The following is a 17,023-nucleotide window of genomic DNA, read 5'->3' as shown; positions in this document are numbered from 1 at the left end:
CGCTTCTACACACATTAGTGAGAGAATGGGCCGCTCTCAGGAGTGTGTGTGTGTGTGTGTGTTCGCTTCTACACACATTAGTGAGAGAATGGGCCGCTCTCAGGAGTGTGTGTGTGTGTGTGTGTTCGCTTCTACACACATTAGTGAGAGAATGGGCCGCTCTCAGGAGTGTGTGTGTGTGTGTGTGTGTGTGTGTGTGTGTTCGCTTCTACACACATTAGTGAGAGAATGGGCCGCTCTCAGGAGTGTGTGTGTGTGTGTGTGTGTGTGTTCGCTTCTACACACATTAGTGAGAGAATGGGCCGCTCTCAGGAGCTCAGAGAACTCAAGCGTGGGGCCGTGATCGGTGGACATCTGTGCAATAAGTCCATTCGGGACATTTCCTCACTACTAAATATTCCACGCTCAACTGTTAGTGGGATTATAACAAAGCGGAAGCGATTGGGAACAACAGCAACTCAGCCACGAAGTGAAGTTTGGTGGAGGGGGGATTATGGGGTTGGTTTGTTTTTCAGGAGTTGGGCTTGGCCCCTTAGTTCCAGTGAAAGGAACTCTTAATGCTTCACCAAGACATTTTGGACAATTTCATGCTCCCATCTTTGTGGGCCCAGTTTGGGGACGGCCCCTTCCTGTCCCAGCATGACTGACCAGTGCTCAAAGCGTCTCCATAAAGACATGGATGAGGAGTTTGGTGTGGAGGAACTTGAGTCCTGACCTCAACCCGATAGAACAGCTTTGGGATGAATTAGAGCGGAGACTGAGAGCCAGGCCTTCTCGTCCAACATCACAAATGAAGAATCCCCATAAACACACTCCTAAACCTTGAGGAAAGCCTTCCCAGAAGAGCTGGAGCTGTTAGAGCTGAACTCCATATTAAACCCTACGGATTGAGAATGGGATGGCATTACAGCTCATGTGTATCTAAAGGCAGGCGTCACAAAACTTTTGGCAATACAGTGTGTATGAGTGCCTTCTGATAGCATCACACATTGTAGTATAATCACTGAATGCTGTAAATGAGTTGCTAATGGTGTGGAACATGTCTTCCAGTAAGAATCAGGCTCTGGAGCTGGAGCTGGCTCATGTGCGGTCCAGTTTCAGCAACCTGAAGATGCAGGATGACACTAAGAGCGCCTGCTTGGAGCAGCTGTCGTACGTTCATCTGCTATTGCATTAATACACTGAGATTATAAAGCAACTGCTTGATTGATCATGTTGTGAGTGTTAAAGTGTTAAAGAGGACCTATTGTGCTTTTGTCCATGTTCATCTGTCTTTAGTGTGTGATGGTCCAGTTCTTCTCTATATCAGTGTGACGGTTTCTGACCTGCTGAAACGCCTCCATTGGAGTCTTGATTTTTCTCCCGGGAACCAACACGTCACAATATTCCTCATTATAATAATTAATATGCAGAATAAAGGGGCGGGGCTTGCTTGAGTTAGTTAGTAGTGTGTTGAAACTGGCGGTTATGGTAAGGGGCGGGACATTTCCCAAACACCAATCACAACCCACTGCTCCAGCTGACCAATCAGAGCACAGTGTGCTTTTCAGAAGGAGGGGCTTCATAGAGACAGGAAGTAAACCGAGCGTTACTGACAGACTGGGAAAGAGAGGAGGTGCAACAATGGAGAATATGAGGAAATAAATGTAAAGAGGTGGGACGGGGTTGAGCTGAGGCAAAGTTAGCCGTACAGACCAAAAGCACAGTTTGTCCCAGACTGTAAACATGTGTTCTTCTGCTGTAAAGTTGGCCATTTGAACATGGGGGAGATACAGATTTGACTCTCTTCTGGAGCAAGTTGATGAATTGCAGTTATAGTCACTTTCGTGTTGGCTTCAAGAGGTTACCGCTTGACAAGAGCATGATAGGTCCTCTTTAAGTGATGCTACAGTGTGCAATGAATGTTTAATGCGTGTTAAAGTGTGTGTTTTCTCCTCAGCTTTCAGCAGGAGAGACACGAGCAGTCCAAGCAGGATCTCAAGGGCCTTGAGGAGACTGTTGTAAGCTATTCTACAGTTCTTTTACATAATCTCATCTGAATATCTGCACCATGATGAAGTCATTATAGTGTTTGCTGAAAGCCGATCACAGACATATTATAGAGCCAGAGCACTTATTGTCATAATCAAATATTTATTTTGTTTCATGTTTCATCTGTCATCCTGTTGATACTGGACTTACAGATATCCATATTTGGTCATAAATTAAATCATAACTGTGGTTTATCTGTGCGTGAGCGCCCTCTGCTGCAGTACAGTGAGACGCTCAAACCTCCTCAGATCACTTCATTTAGTGAAAACATGAATAGAAATGAATAAATGTGCACACTTCTGGACTGAGAGCCCTAATGGAGTTGTAAAGTGCTGTCCTGTGATCACAAATATGACTGAATAAGTATGTGTCCATATTTGATGTAAATAATGAGAATTAACAGCTATTGACTCCTCCTGTCAATGGACTTTACACAACCAACTTACAATTTTGTATGACTTTATACACTTTAGCGTGAGTGGCAATAGTGGGATTTAAAAGCAAAGTGAGTCCCTCTCTGTTGCAAAGCCCGATGGGTAAATCATAATGTGTAATAATGTAGTAACCCAGAAGTATAGAGTCTCAGCTGTTGCATAACTCTTACTGTTAACTGCTAATGTGCTTGAACATGCAGCATATGTTTTCATTGATTGTCAGTCATCCTGAACATGAATGTGTTAATAACCGAAGCAGGTATTTGGTGTCTGTGGGCTCATACAGATGCTTCTCTCTCTGTCTCAGGCTCGGGAACTCCAGACCCTCCACAACCTGCGCAAGCTGTTCGTTCAAGACCTCACGACGCGGGTTAAAAAAGTTGGTTCCACATGTCAACATGGATGTTTTGCTTGAATGTCCCACTGTTTGTGTGTCTTTCTGACATGTTTTCCTCACACAGAGTACAGAAATTGGACCTGATGATAGTGGGGGGTCTAACACTCAGAAACAGAAGATATCCTTTCTTGAAAACAACCTGGATCAGCTTACAAAGGTTCATAAACAGGTCAGGTACAGTTCTGTGCATTCATTCTTGAGGCCCCGATATACTCATGGTGAAGTTTTTTGTTTGTCTACTTTTTTGTTCTTTGATTCGGAGTAAAAAGAAGGTTGAAATACCTTTGCAGCAATTATACTTTTAGCGAAAATCCCGATGCCACCCACATTTAGATGAATATGTGTTGTGTAGAAAACAGCCGTTCAGAAAGCATCTGATCACAGTGATGTGGATATGTTTGCACCTGCTCTGAGATCTCCAGTCACGTCACGTTTACAGCACTTTATATAATGGATTGTTTAAAAGCAAACAGCTTTACAGTATTAAACATGAAAAAACAGTGTCAGTGTCTCTTTAAATTATAATCACAGCTTCAGTTTCGAGTATAAAGCTTCTCTCCAGTGTGTTCATGTTTTCTGACCTCGACAGACTGAACAGAACAAATGAACCAGGGCCTCAGAGCCACACCAACTTATTACATCATCACCACGGACCAATGGGAGTTCAGAGGTGTTTAACGGCCAGAGCGAACTTTTGCTTTGTCAAGCTGTTTCGAACTCCAAATGATCTTCGTTTTGGCCTGATTGACGTCACACAAGTTCGTTCTTCGAACATATCCAAAGACCTTATATATTAGAGCAACGGTGCACTAGTATTATTATGAATGGGAGAAAGTGCATCACGCAATATGGTGTAATAAGTCCCGCCTTCTAAATAAGAGCCAATCGGCGATTGGTAAAGTCATCGCGTCACTGCTGTTAGAAGCTCCGGTTCCTATAGAAACTGTCAGACGCGAGCTTCCTATGGACGCACACTTAGGACTGCGCCTGGAAAAATGCTGTTTTTTGTCACGATTCGAGTGTTTAGAAACATAATTTATGAAACAGCTGTTGTCAGATTTCATTGGTGATTTCAAATATGAAATTTAATCGTAAGCTTGGCGAACAGATTTGGAGAATTTTGATGTTTCCCCATTCATAGAGATGCACTTGCCGAGTGAAATGACTTAAAGGGACTTTGATTATATCTTTGAGTATATCGGGGCCTTTGCATAAAATGTTGTATTCTCTTAAAAGTGACAGTTTATATAAGAATGCTTTAACCTGTATTTCGGTTGAGCAAAGCAATAACAACTACACCTTTCCAGATGTGATTCATGCATATATCATTTTTGTTCATCCATTGAAAGTCCACACAATCAAAATGTTCCAAGTTTCAAAAAGCTCCTGAAAAGCTTATAAAAGTAATCCTTATGAACTGATCAGTTTTATCCAAGTCTTCTGAAGAGAAATGATCGCTTTATATGATGAACAGATTTAATTCATTTGCACTTCATCTGGACAACTTTTAAGGAGATTTTCTCAATATTTAGATTTTTTTGCACCCTCCGATTCCAGATTTTCAAATAGTTGTATCTCGGCCAAATACTCTTAAACTGATGCGAATATTGTCCTATCCTTACAAACCATACATCAATGGAAAGATTATTTATTCAGCTTTCAGATGATGTATAAATCTCAATTTCATATTCACAGTTTTTCAGTACAGGCTCGTTGTGTCCCTTGATTTCTAATTGAATGCTAATTACAAGCGAACATGTTTGTGCAGCTGGTACGTGATAATGCAGATCTGCGGTGTGAGCTTCCGAAGCTGGAGAAGCGTCTTCGTTCTACGGCTGAGCGGGTTCGGGCGCTGGAGACAGCACTGAAGGACGCCAAGCAGGGCGCCATGAACGACCGCCGGCGCTACCAGCAGGAAGTGGAGCGCATCCGCGACGCCATGCGCCTGCGCTATCCTCTGCGCCGCCCCAACGCGGCTCAGATCGGTATTAAGACATTTAAATTTTTTAACTGTGTGAGAGCAACTTGACTAAATTACACACGCTCTTGTGTACACTCAGATCGGTATTAAGACATTTAAATTTTTTAACTGTGTGAGAGCAACTTGACTAAATTACACACGCTCTTGTGTACACTCACCTAAAGGATTATTAGGAACACCTGTTCAATTTCTCATGAATGCAATTATCTTATCAACCAATCACATGGCAGTTGCTTCAATGCATTTAGGGGTGTGGTCCTGGTCAAGACAATCTCCTGAACTCCACACTGAATGTCGGAATGGGAAAGAAAGGAGATTTAAGCAATTTTGAGCGTGGCATGGTTGTTGGTGCCAGACGGGCCGCTCTGAGTATTTCACAATCTGCTCAGTTACTGGGATTTTCACCCACAACCATTACTAGGGTTTACAAAGAATGGTGTGAAAAGGGAAAAACATCCAGTATGCGGCAGTCCTGTGGGCGAAAATGCCTTGTTGATGCTAGAGGTCAGAGGAGAATGGGCCGACTGATTCAAGCTGATAGAAGAGCAACTTTGACTGATATAACCACTCGTTACAACCGAGGTCTGCAGCAAAGCATTTGTAAAGCCACAACACACACAACCTTGAGGCGGATGGGCTACAACAGCAGAAGACCCCACCGGGTACCACTCATCTCCACTACAAATAGGAAAAAGAGGCTACAATTTGCACAAGCTCACCAAAATTGGACAGTTGAAGACTGGAAAAATGTTGCCTGGTCTGATGAGTCTAGATTTCTGTTGAGACATTCAGATGGTAGAGTCAGAATTTGGTGTAAACAGAATGAGAACATGGATCCATCATGCCTTGTTACCACTGTGCAGGCTGGTGGTGGTGGTGTAATGGTGTGGGGGATGTTTTCTTGGCACACTTTAGGCCCCTTAGTGCCAATTGGGCATGGTTTAAATGCCACGGCCTGCCTGAGCATTGTTTCTGCCCATGTCCATCCCTTTATGAGCACCATGTCCCCATCCTCTGATGGCTACTTCCAGCAGGATAATGCACCGTCACAAAGCTTGAATCATTTCAAATTGGTTTCTTGAACATGATAATGAGTTCACTGTACTAAAATGGCCCCCACAGTCACCAGATCTCAACCCAATAGAGCATCTTTGGGATGTGGTGGAACCGGAGCTTCGTGCCCTGGATGTGCATCCCACAAATCTCCATCAACTGCAAGATGCTCTCCTATCAATATGGGCCAACATTTCTAAAGAATGCTTTCAGCACCTTGTTGAATCAATGCCACGTAGAATTAAGGCAGTTTTGAAGGTGAAAGGGGGTCAAACACAGTATTAGTATGTGTTCCTAATAATCCTTTAGGTGAGTGTATATGCGTCGTCATGTTTGGGTTGACGTTGTGGTTTGTTTTAACAGCTAAGCCGGTGAGACCAGGACACCATGTTGCAGCCACGTCCCCCACCAGCTTCTCCTCCACACGCGCCAGCAAACCTGCCACATCCTACAGCAATGCCCTCTTCCTGCAGGAGGAGAAAACCACGCTTCAGAAAACCAACACGTGAGTGTCTGTCTGTCCAGGCCCTGTCTGTCTCTCGTCTTCTCCTCCTCTCATCTGCCGTTTGTTCCTTTCAGTGTTGGATACAGCACTGTGAGATCCATAGACATACTGAGCTCCTGTCCGCTCGACGTGGAGAACGGTAAGTGTGTGTGACCGCACCAAAAACTACATTTTTACACTGCCGCTCATACTTGTAATTCAATTTGATATTTGGAAATGAAATCATTTTGATGAGCAGGGAAAATAAAGTTATAGATGGGAGGGATGTGCATCAATTAAATCTGTGTGTAGGTGTAGACCAGGGGTCAGCAACCTTTAGTCAAGAAGTGCCATTTTTAACTCTTTCCCGGCCAGCGTTTTTGATCGTTTTCACAAAAGTGTATTTTGTTGTATGAATATCTGAACATGCAATTAGTCAAAAGAAAAAACAGACCGATGACGAGGTTCAGGCTTTATTAAGCTTATATATGGAGCGGGAATTGGAAAGTTGCATGCAGTCCTACGTCACCGGACTAATCTTCCTGGTTCTTCAGACCGCGATGGAAACGCAGACAGCAAAAGGTCTGGGAGGAAAAAAGTTCCTGGGACAAATTGTTCCGGGTAATTTTGGTGGAGTCTAGTGTGAAGAACATTTGAATAAAGCAGGAGTTAAGGGGGCACGAGAACCTGTTTATTCAGAAGCATACACTCGAGTGACACAGCTGTGAATGTGAGATCTTGCTAGCAAATCTGTAGTCATCCGGGAGAAATTTGACATAACATGAAACTCACCAAACAGCGGATTACACGAACTAATGACTAACAAGAAACATCTATGAACAATCAAGACAATCAACCAATCAGAACATGACACATAAGACTAGGGAAGCACAAGACATGATGGCAAGTAGTGATGGGAGAAACTAAGCTTTTCAAAGTCAAATCAATCGAACCAATTGCTTGCAAAATAATTCACTCTTTTGAAGCGTTGGAAACACCACACGCTGGTCAGAACAGTGGAAATGCAAACAAAACTCATGCTTAACGTGCATAAAAACACCTTTTACAAACACATTGCAAATATTTAATTGAAAGTAAAATCTATCAAATGCAATTAACTAATCATCTAAAAAGATTAAATATCAAGTGTCTGTGTAATATTTGTCCTTTTTCAGTGTTTAGGACTTGTTTTGTTTGCTCTATGGATGGCTCAGATAGACAGGCCAATAAGAGACTATTAACTACTATTATTCCTTTTAATTATACTAATTGCTAATTAAAATGTGTACACATGTATAAAACTGATCAGAGATCAGGGTAAACCCACAGACTTGTTCAATGGTTCTCACTGAATCAATCAGGATTCATGGTTCACAGAGATCATCGCCCCCATTGACATTTTGAAACGATTATTTACATTTATGCATTTGGCAGACGCTTTTATCCAAAGCGACTTACAGTCTTATTACAGGGACAATTCCCCTGGAGCAACATGGAGTAAAGTGCCTTGCCCAAGGACACACTGGTGGTGACCACTGGGATTGAACCAGCAACCTTCTGTGTATCAGTTCCATGGATTAACCCACTGGACCACCATCTCACATTTATGACATAACGACATAACGAACCCTCGTTTACTGAAATCCGGGACTTTGTCAGTTTTAAACATGCTCCGAACCACTGATTCGAAGATTTGTAAAGGTTTCGAAGCTTCATGAAGCAGAAATCGCCCATCATTAATGGCAAGGGAATCACATGACTAGGAAACAGGAACCAAACTACAAGACATGAAACAAAACCAAATGTGACTACTACGAAGAACAAATGGATTTGCAACACTTTGTCGTGTTCGGTGTAGCCAGTGTGTAGACAGGCTGTTGTGGCACGGGGCGACTAATATAGCAATGATGTTTGTGTTGGTTGGGGGGTGTGTGAGTTAAATAACATAAACGTAGGGGTGCATGCCCTACAAGGTTGAAAACTCCTGGTCTAAAGAATCTTTTGTGCAATGGAAAGATTCCATGGATGTTGAAGGTTCTGCATGGAACCATCAATGCCAATAAAGAAGCTTTATATTTAAGAGTGGGTAACACTTTATTTCGATAGTCCACTTTAGACATTCTACTGACTAAGTGCAACCACATGTCCACTAGCAATCATTAGAGTATTAGTAGACTGTTAGGTTAGGGTTCGGGTTCCAGAAGGATAAAAGGAGGAATGACATCACAGAAGGACGAGAGAGAACCAGGCCTGGGACTTTATGTTGTGGTTTTGTTATAGTTTATGTGGCAGTCATCCGTGAGGCGCTGCCACTTTACTTTGATTTTGTCCTCTGTTTATTTTATTATTAAAGTTATGTTTAACGTTCGCCGGTTCCCCGTCCTTCCTGTTTCAACAAACCTTGTTACACAGATAATAAGCAGACAGTCTACTAATACTCTAATGACTGCTTGTTGACAAGTACTTGCAAAGGTACTTATAGTTAGTAGAATGTCTTAAAGTGGACCATCGAAATAAAGATGTTTTGTGTCAGTTTACCCAGAGATCCTGTTATTGTAAAATCTTTACCCAGCCTCCAGGCTTCTGATGTTAATGACTAGCGAGTTTAAAGTGACAGAGCAAGCTTTTCTTAGACACTGTAAGTTTTTGCTTGTAACCTTTTATTCTGTTCTTTTATGCCTTTCAGGAAATAGTACAGACATTAATGATAACAGGTGAGTGAACGCCTGTGCTCTGATGGGATGGATTGACTCAATTACAGGTCTAAACAGAGAGCTTCAAATTCTACTTAAATTTCCAATTAGCTGGTTTACATTGACTGAAAGTTTGGGGCTTTAAGCTGACTGCTTCTGTGTTTCAGGAGTGATGTTCACTGTGGCAGTATGGCGGACGATGCTTCACGAATCTACATCATGCAACAGGAGACTGCAGCCAGTTAATCATTTAATGTAAGCCAGTACACACACACACACACACACACACACACACTATATTGCCAAAAGCATTGGGACGCCCTCCAAATTCCTAAGTTCAGGTGTTCAATCCCTTCATGGCCACTGGTGTATAACTCAAGCTGTAGGCCTGCAGATGCTTCTACACACATTAGTGAGAGAATGGGCCGCTCTCAGGAGCTCAGAGAACTCAAGCGTGGGGCCGTGATCGGTGGACACCTGTGCAATAAGGCCAAATATTCCACTAAATATTCCACGCTCAACTGTTAGTGGGATTATAACAAAGTGGAGCCATTGGGAACAACAGCAACTCAGCCACAAAGTTTTTCAGGGGTTGGGCTTGGCCCCTTAGTTCCAGTGAAAGGAACTCTTAATGCTTCACCAAGACATTTTGGACAATTTCGTGCTCCCATCTTTGTGGGAACAGTTTGGGGACGGCCCCTTCCTGTCCCAGCATGACTGCTCCAGTGCACAAAGCGTCGCTCCATAAAGACATGGATGAGCGAGTTTGGTGTTGAGGAACTTGAGTCCTGACCTCAACCCGATAGAACAGCTTTGGGATGAATTAGAGCGGAGACTGAGAGCCAGGCCTTCTCGTCCAACATCACAAATGAAGAATCCCCATAAACACACTCCTAAACCTTGAGGAAAGCCTTCCCAGAAGAGCTGAAGCTGTTAGAGCTCCAAAGGGTGGGCGACTCCATATTAAACCCTACGGATTAACAATGGGATTAAAGTTCATGTGCATCTAAAGACAGGCGTCCCAAAACTTTTGGCAATATAGTGTGTATATATATATATATATATGAGCTAAGAAATGTATGCTTTCATCATTGTGCTCTCTTTTGTCCCACAGATATCCCAGTTGTCTGCATGCAGCCTTTCAGCCTTCGCCATCTTCTCCAGAACTTTAATTCCTAGACTTCTCAGCTCTGTAGTGTCTTATATTGTGTGGAATATTCCTCTATCGCTCATGCAGAGTCACATCATGTATCCTGTCTCACGTATCTCACTGTTGCATGTTTGTCTGTTTAGTAAGAAAACAGCTCATAGGTTGTAAATGAACCCTCACGTACAGTAGATATTTGTATACACACATCTATATTGCTTGCATTATAATACAGGAGAGAACTAGAAATAACTTCCCTTTAGTCTTGCCGAGCCTTAAAGACAGACGGTTCAATATTGTGAAGATTCACATATAACAGTTTGTGTGCGTCATCGTGTAGATTTTGATAAAAATTATATTCAAGTACCGACTACCTCCAGTTGTGGAAAAAAATATTTGATTTGCATTGTATTTGTTTTCACATCAAAATGATTGGGATGAAAATTGCTGAATGTCAAGAGAACATATCATAGAGATTTAAAGATGCTGCAGTTCTGAAACGCTCCAAATGCTTCAGGTATTCAGCCAAATGCTCTGAACAATCACGGCTCTGATTTCTCTCGCAACATCCTGATCAGCCAATCAGGATGAGAGAATGAAGAGCGTCTGTGCGATGTTTCCCTGCAGGATCTGGTAAACTCTGCCGGTCGCTCCGTCAGATGAATGCGTGACTCCATCCCTTACACTTTTCTTTCACAATGTCATAAGACTGATTCACTCGCATATTTAGCAAGACAATGAATGACTGAGGCTGCAGAATCTGTATTATGATGAAGGTTTAATCATAGATTTAGTTGGCACTGAAATGCTTGCTTCTCACACTTCTTCCCCAAGTTGTCACAATTAGAAGAGTAAATACTTCAGAAACCGATGAAGAGTAAACTGATTTACTCAAGAGATCTTTATTGAAGGTTGTTTTATGTGATATACATGTACAGTGTGCTAGTTTGCTGGACGCGGATCAGAAATAAATGTAATTCAAAGAAAAGTGTGATTCTTTGTGTTTTTTTCTTTTCATCTTGAAGAGGTGAGAAAAAAACTTGTCTCTTCAACTGCTAATTGGTAGAATAATGACATACTTTATGTTTTTGAATCCCGATGGGAGTGAGGTTTAGGGGGGTGAGTGTAATGGACGTAGGCCAGTAAGAACTGTGCGTGTAAACCTCAATTCCCTGGCCTCAAGAGACGCACTGGAGACCCGGGTTCAAATCCCGCTAGGAGTGGGTTGAGTAGGACTGTTACACTCATTCCCACAGAAAGCGAACTGGTGGAAGTTATGAAATGCGCCATGGACAGACTGAAAGTGGACTTGTCCGTAGAGAGGGAGGAGTCTGGATGAGCGATTTCTCCACGGTCATAAACAACCTCAGTTTGTCATCCTTCCATTTCTTACAAAGCTTCACGATTGAATGGTGAAGTCATTAAAGAAACCGTACTCTGCTCATGTTTATTCGGCCCCAAGACTGAGCTACTGCAATGTGAAGGGGTTGGATGAGCACGGTGCTCGTGGAAGGCCTTGCCTACTAAGCCCTGCCATTTATTAACTTCTAAACTAGTGGCAAGGCGTGTGTGGTGGCGGGCCAGGCTGGTGGAGCTCTGTACACTATGAGTGTGCTTCAAGCTTACCAGGCTGACCTGTTAAGAGACGTTGACTGTGGCGAGGGACTGTCCCCAGACGCAGTCTTAGAGCTCCGCCGCACCACAGATCTTGCCCTCTGTGCCACCATGCAGGCATAAATACGGGCCCTGATCTTGCATGTTTATGTTGGTTCCTGGAGTGTTCTGTTTAGAATAAAGTTAAGCTGCTGCATCTAGATCTGATCACCTCTTATATGCAACCCAGCAATGACAGCTGCCTAAACTGAGCTACTTCACTTTACTTCACTGTTTACATGTAGTCCACAAGACAAAACAACTGAATTTACAAAAATGTCCCTATAGTATGTCCTGAGCAGGGGGGTATTAAAGAAAGCAGGTTATGTGCCATACCCGGGTATGTTTAAGAGTAAGCGGTTTCGGTTCCAAAAATGGAGGTAACTTTCAGGGTATGTAGATAATATTCATACTCTTGAGTTGTCTGAACTTACTCCTGGACTCGATTTTGGAACCAGCATACCTCGAGTTAGCAAGGTCTGGGTTAATCAACCAAGAGTTCAGGGTATATGTGACGATAAGTTAACCTTGCTTTCTGGAACACCCCCCAGTTAAACTGCTCATCGTTCTTCAGAAAAATCCTGCAGGTCCTACAACTCTGGTTTTCCAGCATCTTCTGCATATTTCTAAAAACCATCACACATCAGACAGACGTGTGTGTGTATCTGGGAGTGGAGATTTGTCAAACACACAACAATGTTTTATTTTTTTGGGGTAAAGAAACAGACAATGAAAACATCCAAGACTTTAAAAGCAGTATCCAGCTTTATTAAAAGCAAAATCCAAATGATATGCCATAATTTAAAACAAAAAGCTTTTGATTACATGTATACGGTAAATGCATGAGTACATAATGCAGTGATTATTATGACTTGTGAATCAAACTCTTCAGTAGACTACGATTACACAATGACTACATCTACAATAATATAGACTAAGCACTAATTTTATTCTTGTTAAACTTTCCCAAAGACTGATTTAGCCCCCATATTGAAAGATTTGCAGAAATGTTACATGTGTGAGATTTTAAGAAGAAATTGTGTGAGATTTAAAGTAGAATTCTGTCAATTTATTTTAATCACACACACAAAGTTTCAATAATACCATAATTAATAATGTTGTAATTTGTAGTTAAATCAACTGTTACTGAAACATCTCTTATCTATATTAAACAATTCCAGACTAATTTTAAGCAATGCATGCAGATCTCTAAATAATTGCTTGAGAAGTTATAATTCAGGTATTTAACTGAAGCTGAAGTTAAACCATCCTGATATGTTTTCATGATTGTGCAGGTGGCAGCGGGACTTCAGTTGGAGGTTTTGGATCACTAGTAATCTTTAAATCACGGCAGAACAACACTGGTTCCTTGCCAAGACCCATTTTGTACTGCCACAGATATAAAGACTCGTTTGGCTTCAGCTCAAATGAGAGTTGTTCTTCCACTTCAGTCACTTCGTCCCAGGTTTCTTTATCAGTGTTGACATGTGAACCTCCATATTCTGCAGAAAGGGACAACTGGACCTTCACAATTGACGCTGCAAGGTCTCCAGATTCAGATTTGACTGACGCAGCTATCTTCCAGTTGTGTGTGATCTCGGTCATCTTCTCCTTATGGTATCCAACCTTTTTATTGATTTTCTTTTGCCATGTCACTGGTGTATTGCTGTCATTAGTTATAGTTTTAATATTCTCCCATCTGGCAAAGGCTGGGCCTTTAGTTATTGACAGCCCACCAGGAAGGAAGTTAAGAACATCAGGATGAAAAGAATAGACCCCAACGGTCTCATCTTTGCTGAAGCTGGTACCGGTGTAGTACTCAACTCCCCACTCTGAGATTGGCTTGACGAAGGACAAGTTGTATTTTACACCAAAGTAATAGAGACCGTTTCTGCAGTTGGGTTGCAGTGTGTATTCTACAGCTTCAGTGTCGTGTTCCAAGTTTTTTGTTCTTCGATAAGTGTCCTTTTCTTGGAAGATGATGTAAAAATAGTAAATGGTTGCGAGGTAGTGGTCTCCACCCCGGCAGTTGGGATGAAGGTTGTGATTTTCAGCATCGGTGTCTTTCTCCAGGTTTGTGACTCTGCGGAATTTATCGCCCTTGATGATGTAAAAGTAGCCATTCCAATCACCAAGGTAATGGTCTCCATTTTGGCAGGAAGGGTGCAGACTCCAAATAGACATGTTGAAACCTTTATTTAAATTTTTGGACTGCATAAAGCAGCCGAGATCAGAGCGGATTATATAATAATACCATTCGCCCACTCCACAGATGTCAATGCCTTTTGCTTTGCTCTTGGGAACAATGCCTGTCATCGTGTCTGAACCTGCAACACAGAATAAGACAATCATTCAATCTCCACACCAAATTAATGCTGTTATTCTAGTCCTTCTATAGATTGAGCTCACTGATTACCAAAACAGCTTTATATATGAGGGAGGAAACATGAACGCTAACTGATGATATAATCCTGAGCTTTAATTTCAATGCGTTTAATCATCTAGCAGAAGAAACACTTTATTTCACAATGCACTTCTTGAACTTGAGGATTGTTCAGAAAACTGTGTAGCAACAATGCCCTGATTCAATCAGACATCTGGCCGGATGAAGCAAGGATGGAAATCCACACACCAACTCGTGACTTTCCTAATCAAATCAGCCATAAACAAAGGACTTTTGTGTGTGATAGGGCTATCTAAAGTTAATTAACAACCCAAGGAGCCACAATGTCTCCGCAAGAGAAGGGAGCGTTGAATGTTATAGCCCCGAGACATTAATGTAACTTTAAACCCGCACACACACCCTTTGTGTGAAGGGGGCGCAAACGCACACACATCGACCAAGACACGGGACTGTTTGTGACACACACACACACACACACACACACACACACACACACACACACACACACACACACACACACACACACACACACACACACACACACACTTTATTTGAACCATGTGGACCAAAAACTGTCTCAATAATGTTCAAATATATATATTTTGTTGATTTAATGTCTTTATACGATGTATTAGAATAACTAGGATGTTTACTGTATGTAAATCAAACCCTGTATGCCAGTAACTGTGATAATCCTGTATATCTGTACGCTCATGTCGCAGAATGACAGTTCTTGGTATCTCTGTTATCGCAGAGACCAGACTGTACCGAATCTCGTTCACAAATTACAACAAGATGCATTATTACAGAAGTACCAGCTTTCTAAGAAATAGAGGCTTAAAATTACCACCCTATTGATTATTCAAGAGGATGGGGATCCAGAAACAATGGAACACTCGCGACTTCTGTCTCCACGGACGTGACACGGAGAGAGAAACCGGCAGACTTCTGGAGCGACTTTCCTAAACTTCAAAGAAATTCTCCCGGGACCCGCAACTCCTTAGCGAACTTCCCCGACGATTCGAACTCAGACACTTACACGAGAAGCCATAGTAATGCAAGTATTCCATTTCACAATCAAACTGCTTGTAAAAGGTTGTCTGAATTATTCCTGATTAACAGGACTGTGAATTTCTTGAGGGCTCTGGTGAAATTGCTGTGAAGCTGTCTCTCTCTCTCTGTCTCTCTCTCTCTCTCTCTCTCTCTCTCTCTCTCTCTCTCTCTCTCTCTCTCTATCTCTCCCTCGTTAATTATCTCTTTCCATCATTCTTTTCCCTTTGATTTTATTCGTTAAGTTTGATTTTTCTTTGTTTGTACCATATTGTTTGTTTTCTCCTACATATATATGCATATTTACCCCCGTGTGACTTGTAGCTTTGTATTCTGTAGTTGTTTTATTAAAACCCAATAATTGCATTAAAATGAATCCGTATTGTTTTGCTCACAAATATCGAAGTCAATGAGACGTAAGATTTTAGCTACCCATTTAAGCTTGATTTTCCTGTGTTGCTACTTTAGTAATACAAATTGTACAAACATAAGAAATATTATTTGTCCTGATCAAACAGATTAATGTTTCTTAAGGTTTGTAAGATTGATAATTGATGAAGAAATCTATTTGGATGAAGGTTACTTTGAAATGATTAAAGGTTCCATTATACGTTAATATTGTCTGTACAACAAGCAAATCATATTCATAGACTCATGAATATTTATACCATTTGAATTAATTGTTCCCCGAAACTCATTGTTGTTACAACTGTCATGTCTTAATCACCTTTGTTTGATCTGGACTTTGAGTTGGTTTTTCAGTGTCTCCTGATCTTGTGTTTGCATTTGTTTCTTTGGTTACTCATTGTTTGATTATGACATGCACCCGTTTCTCGTTTCCGTTCATTAGTCTGTCTTTGCATATATAGCCCTGTGTTTGCTCTGCTCATCGTCTGATCTCGTCATTATAAAGTGTTTGTTCTGTTCGCCATGTCTTTAGTATTCTGTTAGGGTTAGGTTAGGAGAAGAGTTAGGAGAAGAGTTAGGAGAAGAGTTATTTTGAGTTGATTTTCATTAAAGTATACTGCTCAATAAAAGAAGATATGTGTTTTGTTCTGAATTTGATTCTAGCCTAGCCTTGTGTAGAAATGAGAAAAATACACAAGTATTTATTATATATCGTCACCTAGATTCAAATGGGAACATGATTGAGCGCACATGAGCAGTGTGAGGAATTTAGGACAGCTCTGCCAAATTTGGAGTTTCTAGGACTTACCGCTTTGGCATTTAAGGCAGAAAATGAAATAATAACCAAATGACAACCATACACTAACAATAGAAGAACATTCTGTGTGTGTTGAGTCATACACATACACTGGATACACATTCACACACTTCTCATAATCACAGATATGAACGTTATCCTTGTAGTTACCTCTCCTCAGCTACAACGTCATATAACTAATAATAGTCTGACTGAGCGCGAGTCGAGGATTCCACAGTGAAAAGTGAAGGAGGTGGAGCAGAGCGAGTGGGTGGGACTGAGGCAGAGCACAGCAAGTGGGCGGGACCGAGGCGGAGCACAGCGAGTGGGCGGAGGCAGAGCACAGCGAGTGGGAGGGACTGAGGCGGAGCACAGCAAGTGGGAGGGACTGAGGCGGAGCACAGCGAGTGGGCGGAGGCGGAGCACAGCAAGTGAGCAGAGGTGGAGCACAGCGAGTGGGCGGGACTGAGGCGGAGCACTTCGAGTGGGCAG

At 41.9% G+C, this 17,023-nt stretch overlaps 1 protein-coding gene across 2 annotated transcripts in view; it reads left to right on the top strand.

Moving 5' to 3' along the window:
* kif5aa (kinesin family member 5A, a) overlaps positions 1 to 11,200 on the top strand; it is a 33,033-nt gene extending 21,833 nt beyond the window's left edge. For both annotated transcript variants that reach the window (XM_079821578.1, XM_079821577.1), the window contains exons 20-29: positions 1,051 to 1,152; positions 1,940 to 2,000; positions 2,773 to 2,844; positions 2,927 to 3,031; positions 4,631 to 4,847; positions 6,260 to 6,401; positions 6,476 to 6,540; positions 9,067 to 9,094; positions 9,241 to 9,328; positions 10,188 to 11,200. In XM_079821578.1, coding sequence (XP_079677704.1) covers positions 1,051 to 1,152; positions 1,940 to 2,000; positions 2,773 to 2,844; positions 2,927 to 3,031; positions 4,631 to 4,847; positions 6,260 to 6,401; positions 6,476 to 6,540; positions 9,067 to 9,094; positions 9,241 to 9,319 — 871 coding nt within the window. In that variant the 3' untranslated portion in view covers positions 9,320 to 9,328; positions 10,188 to 11,200. The remainder of the gene's footprint in view (positions 1 to 1,050; positions 1,153 to 1,939; positions 2,001 to 2,772; positions 2,845 to 2,926; positions 3,032 to 4,630; positions 4,848 to 6,259; positions 6,402 to 6,475; positions 6,541 to 9,066; positions 9,095 to 9,240; positions 9,329 to 10,187) is intronic.
* Positions 11,201 to 17,023: the final 5,823 nt, after the last annotated feature.

This window comes from Gobio gobio, assembly GCF_949357685.1.
Source record: "Gobio gobio genome assembly, chromosome: 7".
NCBI classification, from domain to species: domain Eukaryota; kingdom Metazoa; phylum Chordata; class Actinopteri; order Cypriniformes; family Gobionidae; genus Gobio; species Gobio gobio.
The sequence above is the reverse complement of the archived record's forward strand: the minus strand, read 5'-3'. Positions and strand labels throughout refer to the sequence as shown.